Source organism: Octodon degus, unplaced genomic scaffold (genome assembly GCF_000260255.1).
Source record: "Octodon degus isolate 3935 unplaced genomic scaffold, OctDeg1.0 scaffold00072, whole genome shotgun sequence".
Lineage (NCBI taxonomy): Eukaryota > Metazoa > Chordata > Mammalia > Rodentia > Octodontidae > Octodon > Octodon degus.
The window spans coordinates 3,855,452-3,864,677 of NW_004524648.1; the positions used below are offsets into that span (position 1 = coordinate 3,855,452).

At 35.7% G+C, this 9,226-nt stretch overlaps 1 protein-coding gene across 1 annotated transcript in view; it reads right to left on the reverse strand.

The window, feature by feature from the left end:
* Nucleotides 1–9,226, reverse strand: part of Efcab5 (EF-hand calcium binding domain 5) — a 242,731-nt gene that overhangs the window by 173,066 nt on the left and 60,439 nt on the right. Inside the window, exons 5-6 of the mRNA XM_023720027.1 lie at nucleotides 5,342–5,390; nucleotides 2,128–2,198 (exon numbers count right to left, since the gene is read on the reverse strand). Of these exons, the coding sequence (XP_023575795.1) occupies nucleotides 2,128–2,198; nucleotides 5,342–5,390 (120 nt within the window). The remainder of the gene's footprint in view (nucleotides 1–2,127; nucleotides 2,199–5,341; nucleotides 5,391–9,226) is intronic.

Below are 9,226 nucleotides of genomic sequence, written 5' to 3' on the forward strand. Positions count from 1 at the left end.
ACACAAATATTCTTAGCAGCATTAATCTAAATGTCCATCAACTTAAGAATGGATAAATAAAAAGTGTTATGTCCATACTAAGGAATATTTTTGACAATATTTTATTTGGCAATAAAAAGAAACAAAGCAGTGATACATGGATGAATCTAGAAAACACTATGATAAGTGCAAGAAGCCTAAATCAAAAAACTACATATAGTATAATCCACCTACGTGAACTGTCTAGACTAGACAAAGCTGTAGAGACAAAAAGTACATTAGTGACTGCCTCATGCTGGAGATTTGGAGGGAGATGGGGAGTGAATGCTAATGAACATAGTTTCTTTTGAGGTTGATGGAAATATTCTAAAATCAGTTGTTTTGATGATTATACTACCTTGTAAATATACCAAAAGCCTCATTCATACTATACTGGGAAAAAGCTAAATTACTCAGCTATGTTACTAGGCTTTTTAGAATTTCATTTTGATACAAGATTTCACTAAGTTGCCCAGGCTGGCCTGAAATTTTCCATCCTTCTGCCTCAGTTCCTTCCTCCTTCCTTGATGGAAGCAGTAGTGGCACCAATGGTTTCAGAGCACAAGTCTGTCTCCCTTAACTTGCATTCAGGCGGTATGCCCCAGGCTGGGTGTACTACTCACACCCATAATCCCAGAAGTACTAAGACCCATAATCCCAGTGGATCATGAGTTAATCTCAAACTCTAAAAGTCCCCACCCCATGACTGCAAGAGGCTTTGTGGGGATAACTAGACATAAACCATAACACCTAATTTGAATAATTTGGGCAGACTTCAGGGTCCTGGAACTATACCTGGTTAGTAACTGGCTCTGAATTCATTTAGGGGAAGAGAAATATTGACTTGGTGTGTAAGAATTATTATAGAGATGGTTCACTGCATGGCTTCTTCAGAACAAGGGCGATATAAACAACATTGCTCATTAGTTTGGCTCTGTGATTGATGGGTACTGTATAGACAAAGACAGAATCCAAGGAAATACAATGAAAATGTAATTTAGAATTTGCGAAATTCTGATATGTACAAAAATCATTTCAAAAAAGATTGTGGAAATCCATCATATAGAACTTTTTTTTTAAAAGAACTTTGAACCTTTATCTAGTGCAGAATTCACCTTCAGTGGAGCAAAGGGCAAAGCAGAAGAGAAAGGTTTCTTTAAAAAATTATTTTGGTACAGGATCTCACTATGCAGCTCAGACTCATTGTAATCCTGCTTACAACTTTCCCAGCACTGGGATTATGGGCATGTGCCACCACCCCCAAACTTGGTGCCCGGCTCATCAAGCCTGAGGACAGGTCCGGTGCAATATGTGGTGCTGAGGATGGAACCCTGGTCTCTGTGCTTGCTTATGTAGGCACTTACTCTACGGAGCTATCTTGCCAGCCCAATGAAGTTATCTTGACTCTAAGTACTCACTAAAGAGAACAAGGGGAAATAGAGGAACCATGAAAAAAATCAGAAAATGTGCTATTATTCCCACTGAGAATTCTAGTATCACTATATTGCTTCTTTCACTTATTCTATGACAATAGAATCCTACTTTCTCAGGTATCACACTATGTAGATTTTGAAATCAAATTGTCCAAACACATATTTCCCAAGTTCCACTAAGGCAGGATCATGTGCAAATTATTATTCTTTCTGAAACTTAGTGGTTTTATTTATAAAAGCAAAGAATTAAAAAACAAGTAGAGCATGAGCGTTAGTGAGAGGATTACCCAAATTATATACAGCTAGTTTAGGACAGTGACTAATCCAAAGGAAATTATTCGGAAGCTTCAGATTCCATTATTATTTGTACAACCAGCTTTTGTTGAACAGAAAATACTGATTTTTCTTTATTTTCACATAAGATGTCAGTGAAAGTTTTTCCTTTTCATATCATAAGTGCCACTGATTGAAAGAAATTGTAAGCTGTCTTTGATTGTTAGATGAAGCCAAATTTCACAGAGATTAAAAAAATTTAAATGTGTATCTTAGAATTCATAAATTTGTATGATTTCATTTAATTATAAGTTACTGTATGTATGATATCTATAAAAAGACAGTTTGAAACTAGATAAGTAATTTGATTATTTCTTGATGCTAGATAATATTAATTTCTTACTTCTATGAATTCTGCTTTGCTCAATCTTGGTTCCATTGAGTCAATAATATCCAACTGTTTGCACCGTGGTTCTGTTTGGAATAGAAATTATTTGCTAGTTAATTTAGTTTCATACATTTATGTCTTATATTATAGTTCCCAAAACAAAAACATAAAATTATTTTCAATTAGTATTTATCTACAGTTATAATAAAATAGATATATACTCTGGTAATATCTCAATTACTACAAAATTATTCTTTTTCTTGGCTTTTACTTAATCAAGCAACTTAAATGCTAAAAAACATGAGCCTACATTTTTTTATTTGAGTTCAAAATTTTGCAGTTCTGGGGATAGACGTGCATGCTAGGTGAGCACTCCAGCACAGAGATACATTCCTGGCTATAATTTTTTAAACTAATTTTGGATAAAGCTGAAACAAACATGCACAATAGTATAAAGATACAAAACAATTCTGTGCTGTTTCATGCTAACAGACTCAATCAAAAGATCTCTTTGATTCTTAATGTTTCTTAAATTAGCAATGTATGAATATATTCTCTTAGCAAAATATTCAAATAACATGAAGATATCAGCAGCAAAACATGAATATTCTTTTTCTCTACTTATCCCATTAGTCCCAGTCTTCCATGCTGCAGAAGTATCCACTGTCAACAGCTTATTGTCCTCTGGCTACCTTTGTATGCACTTCTAGATGTTTACATGTCAATATGTCTTTTGGGTTTTTTTCTATGTACAAATAAAAATTTGATCTGCAACTTGCCTCTTTTTTTTAATTTTATGTATTTGGTAAAGGGTCTCACTATGCAACTCAGACTCAGTGATTCTCCTGTTTCAGCCTCCTCAGCATGCTGGGATTACAGGCATGCCCCACCACATCTGGTCTTGGTGGCTGGCTCAGCATGCCCAGGGTGGGGCAGGTATGGTATGTGGTACCCTGGATTGAACCCAAGTCCTTGCACTTGCCTAGGCAGGCACTTAGACCACTGAGCTATCTCTGTGGCCCTGCTTGCCTCTTTTTTAATTTTGCCAATTTTCTCTAATTTTTTCATCAGGATGCCCATAGGGAGTTATTTTAAGTCACTCCTGTATCCACATCCAAAATAAAATGAATAAGTGTGGTTATTTTAAAGAATTTCAGAAACAGGAATAGAGGTTGAACTGACTGGAGAATTATAGTTTGGGGGTAGGCTGAGAGCAAGGAGAAGGAGAAAAGATTATCAACAAGGCCCAAATCATGTTTGGGGATCAGTGACCAGAAAGATGAGATGCGTATTTTATTTTAAAAAGTGATTATAGGACTGGGAGTGAAGCTCCATGATACAATGCTTGCCCAGCTTGTGCAAGGTCCTGGATTCAGTCATCAGTATAGAAAAAAAGGAGAGAACAGACTTCAAAATTCTCACCATCTATTGTTAAGCATGATATTACAAGAGATCAAAAAATTAATTCAAAAATTCAGTTGAATGTAAATTCTATAAATATAAGACCTTAATTCATGTTCTTTATGTGACAAATCAGATTTTTTTGTTTTGTTTTCACTTAATCTCTTTCTGAAAATAAAGATACCAAAATCTGCTATTCTCTATAGGGGTGGCCCTTTTAATCTCTGCCCCCCAGTGTGCACTGTGGAAATAATGTGGAAGAATTTTTGTTATTGCACCGATGGGGAGAACTACCATGATTTTTGCACAGTTAAGGCTTTCCTCTCTTGTCAGACATTCACATAAGTGAAAAATCTAATAATTTTGAATTTGGAACCAAATTCTATTTTATGTAATAGATACAGAGTACAATTTTGCTGGGGGTTTTTTTCCCCCATTTTTGGTGCTAGGGATTGAATCCAGGGTCTTATGCATGTTAAGCAGATACTCTATCACTGAGCCACATCCTCATCCTTAATTTTACTGTTGAGTTTTCCAAAAATCTAACTATTGTGAAAATTTCAGGGAAGATTAAATACCAAATTAGTTCTGGAACTTGACCAAGAGTTGTTCATAATTTCAGAAAATGTGCTACATAGAAGGTAACATACATTGTATCTGAATTCTAGTACGACAGACACAGGGGATTATATGCACACATAATCACAGGAACTATAGATACACACAAATCCATTCATTTTGCCCTTACTTCAAAATGTCAAATACAAAGAAGATCAATTGGATATATTTTTTTTCTTCTTATATCTGAGTGGTCACAATAAGAGGTAGAACTGTATGGCTACTATCTTATGTCTTCTAGCAAAGTTGTAATAAAATAGATAAATATTGAAACTAGTACATGCAACATTTTTTTCTGTATTTTAGGGAAGGGTCTACAGGGTGTTCAATATCTCACGACTAGATTGGACTCATAGTGATCCGCCTGTTTACAGACTCCTAAGAGCTGGGATTACAGGCATACATCACAACGTTCAGTCTCAATTGCTATCTCAGTGTGCCCCAAAGGCAGGGCTGGCATGGCAGGCCAAGGGATTGAAACTCTAGCCCCTGTGCCTGCTTATAAGCACTTTAATCTGCTGAGCTATTTGGCCGGCCCAGTACATGTGACTTTTATTCTCCTTTATGTTAGTTATGACATCTTGTTTTTAAAGTTATGTGAGTAGGGCCACAGAGATAATTCAGAGGTTTAACGGCCTGCCTAGGCAAGCACAAGAATCCAGGTTCGAACCCCAGTACCACATGCCACATGTTGTGCCGATTTGCCCCGGGCACGCTGAGCCAGCCACCAAGACTGGGTGTAGTGGCATATACCTGTAATCCCAACGGTGGGGAGGCTGAAACAGGAAAATCACTATGAGTCCAAGCTGTGTAGTGAGACCCTATACCAAATACACAAGAAACAAGTTACATGAGTAATATTTTCTAACAATGTTATAGGACAATAGTGATAAATCTATGACATGTGTGTTGAATCTGTTATCATTGAAAGTTCTACAAGGTTTACCATCACTGTCACAGGATAATAAAGGGGTATCATAGAATATTTATAATAAAATGGAGCCCAGGCCTAAAAGAACTGACAGTGATTCTACCCAGATTTTCTAGTTTTTGTTTTGTTTTTTGTTTTCTGGAAAGAGTCAAAGAGATTAATTTTATCTATAAGAACTTTCAGTAACATCTTTTAATATTGACTTTTCATCTAAATTCAGTGCTTCCACCACCCCACCCCTAACAACAAAGAAATTAAAAAACCAGTAGATATACTTACCAATTGCAAAACATGGTCTTTGAAAAAATTCATGAAGAACATTCTGAATCTACAAATTTAAAAAAAGAAGAAAAAAGAAACCCCTCAGTTATCACATGCTTAGTATTTTATTTATTTTTCATATTTTAAAACACATACAAAGTAATATTAAAACAGAAAAAGTATAAATGATAAAATTTTACTAAACAAAATAATACAAATTTCACAGTAATTGTTGTATTGCCTAGTGTTGTCTTCAAATTAGTTGTGCATATTACCATACATATGCATGCAAAATTGGATAAAAGAAAAAATATAAAAAAGTAAGAAGAGAGAAAAAGGAAAAATAATTCAAAAAAGAAGACAAAAAAAATAAAGATTAATTGCTCCTTTCCATAGACCAGCAGAAATCCACAGTAGTTGTCCAAACCATCCTGCTTACACACATAAATATATCTCTTTCCTCTACACCCTGTCTTATCCTTCTCAACTCAGTAATTCCTTCCATATAATTAATATTTTATTTATTTATTAGAACCGAGGATTGAACTCAGGCCCTTGCACTTGCCAGGCAAGCACTTATTCTACTGAGCCATCTCCCTGGCCCATAATTAATATTTTAGACTAAAAGTTATCTCTATTTTTTCAATTTAAATGCTAACAATCTTTCTAATCAAAGAACAAAAACAGTTATAATTTACTCTTGGTTTAAAGAAAACTTCAAGGAATACAAGGTATGATTGAACTATATAGTGAATGTTTAAATTTTAAAATATTTATAACAGTAAAAGACATGCTGCCATTAATCTCTCTCAAACTATTCTCCCTTGCTTCAAACACATTTATGCCACTGTTCTTGTTACTTTCTGAAGTACTTCTGTAATTCTTTTATGAGTCTCTTCAAGAGGTGTGAACAAAAATACAGCGAATGATAATGCCACATGCCAACCAAAGGAAAGGTAGGTTTGTAAAAACATTGTGGTGTGTCCTTGTTATGGATTGTATAAATGTCCCACAAAAGCCTCATACTGTCATGGGTGTGGAGTTCTGGAGGTGGTTGGATTAGGGCATGCAAATGTGGATTAAGAGTGTGATACTGGGGACACACATATTTAAATATCCCATTGTTTCTCTTGTGTGAGAAACCCAAAGTGTAAATAAGGACCAAAATGGAGAATAATATTAGAAAGGAGAAAAAATGGGAAGGGGAACAAGGGAGCAGAGAGGGGAAGGAAGGAAAGGAAATAAGGATTTATAAAAAAAGAATGAGCTTATCGTGGTGGGACTACACGTGCCTAGAAGCTGAGGCAGGCGGATCACTGCAAGTTCGAGGCCAGCCTTGGCTACATAGTGAGTTCAAGCCCAGCTTAAACTGCATAGTGAGACCTCCTCCCCGCTCCTCCCCCCCCCCAAAAAAAAGGAGGGAAGGAAGACAATAGGAATAAAGTTTTGTCAGTGGAAAGTGGGAGAAGGACTGATGGAAAGGGAAGAGAATGGGAAAACAAAAAGAATTAAGATATATTATGCAAGTAAAAATTCCCTGTGATAAATGTGATCATTATGTTTGTAAAAAATATATAAATAAAGTTTAGTTTTTAAAAAGTGTGATACTAGGATTAAGGATATAAATGGAACCCCCACCCTTGATGTGGGTGGCACCAATCAACAGACTTATAGCTTGGACAGAATACAAAGGGAGAGAGGGAATGCAGACAGCTGCTCACTGCTTTGGCTGCTTGCTGCCTTCCTGCCTGCCATACTACGAGATGTTTCTCCTCTGTAATGCCTGTCTGCCATCCATCCCTACTTGGAACCAGCCGAGTACAGACTGAAATCTCTACAAACTGAGATGAAATAAACCTATCCACCTTTAACTTTGGGTGTTGGACATTTTGTCTCAGCAACGAGAAAAGTAACTAAGACTGTCCTCTTGTATCTTATTCTCTGGACCTAGCACTATGATACTTTTGGCTCTTCTCTAAAGTCAAAATGACTAGGAAAAATAAAAATTCTGAATTAAGTCAGGACATTGAGGCAGCCACAATAACAATTAAAGATAAGAAATAGGACTTCCAGAAATGCCTCAGAAAGTAGCAAAAATGATGGGATAAGTGTTTTTGAAGCAAGGGAAGATATTTTGGGGGGATTAATAGCGCTATGTCTTTTACTATAACAATTTTTTAAAAATTTAAATATCCATATTAGTTTTATTTTTTCCCATACCTTCTATTAAGTACTGTCACAAATAAGTCCTCAGTGATGCCCAAATTTTGTGTACAAGAATGACTTGAATACTGAGAATGATCCTATTTTTCTCCCTCCAGTGGACAGTTCGTCACCCCTCAACTACAGGCATCATAGAGCTGAGATACATTTAGCAACCAGACAGGAAGTCCTGAGAATCCTCTATACTTCTTCACTTTTATAACAAAAATTTAAATTTCAGAGTTCTTGATCCATTTTCAAAGGCAGATTTATTTTTTTAGAAAAGGTCTAGATTCACAGAAAAATTGAGCAGACAGCATACAGTTCCCACATAACCCCTGTCAACACACATAAAAGCCTTCCCCTACCACCATTATCTTGCACTACAATTGTACATTTGTTATTATCAAAGCTACACTGACACATCATTACCACCCAAGTCTGTAGTTTATGGTAGGGATCACGTTATGGTAGGGAACACACTTAGTGTGGGATGTTGAACATTTGTTATATATGTATTTACCACTTGTGTTTCTTCATCTGAGAAGTATGTATTCATCTCAGATATCCATTTTTGGATTGGGTCTTTGATGGGATCTGATATTTTCAGTTCTTTGTCTGAGGAACAACAGGCTAAATTTTTTCCCACTCTTTCATTTGTCTTTTCACTCTGATTTCTTTTGATGTACAAAAAATTTTTAATAAGATGAGATTGGGAGCCTGGCCCTTAGCTCAGTTCTTTAAGTGGCTGCTTCAACAAAGCAGTCAGGCTCAAGTTGCTGTGGTTCAATCCCCACAACTCAAGCCAGCCAAACCTGCCCTGAAGCCATTATGAGAAAAAAAAAAAATCCTTCTAATAAGATGAGATCCCAATTGTTGATTCTTTGAAGTATTTCCCATGCAGTTTGGCTTTGTTCATAAAAATCTCTGCTTATCCTTATATCTTCAAGATTTCTACCTACTTTCTCTTCCAGTAGACTTAGTACATCTGTTTCAATATTTAGATCTTTCATCCATTTTGACTTAGTTTAGTGCACAGTATTAAACATGGGTCTAGTCTTAGTTTTCAGCATATAAAGAGCCAGTTTTTATAGCACTATTTATATAAGAGGCTATCTTTCTTCCAGTGAACATGTTTAGCCCCTATGGCAAAGATAAGGTGGCTAAGTATGATTGTAGCTGTCTTTTTATCTTTTAATATGTTCTATTGATCCTGGGATCTGGTCTTTTTGTTTGTTTTTGTTTTTTCCATATCATATTTTTTTCCAGTACTATGCTGATTTTTTCACAGTTGTTTTATAGTATCATTTCAAGTCAGGGATTGTGATGCTTCCTGTCTTATCTTTGTGGGTAACATTTCTTTATCAGCTGTGTCTTTTTGCTGTTTCCTTCTGGTTTGTGGCTCATCCTTCTGGCGTATTTTTAATCATTCACACTAATCTAAAATATGCTTGGCATTGTATCCAACAATTAAATATTTTCAACTCCATAATCATCTAAGAGAAAATATTTAATTCTTAGAATGTACTTTCCCTGGAGCTAAGAGATATGGCCTCATAAGTCTGACAGAAGCAGTAGCATAAATATACAACAAACAAACAAATATAATGTATTTCTGAAATTAATTTGGCAACCTTTACCAGAATTAAGGGTTTAGAAATCTCTCTCTCTCTCTCTCTCTCTCTCTCTCTCTCTCTCTCT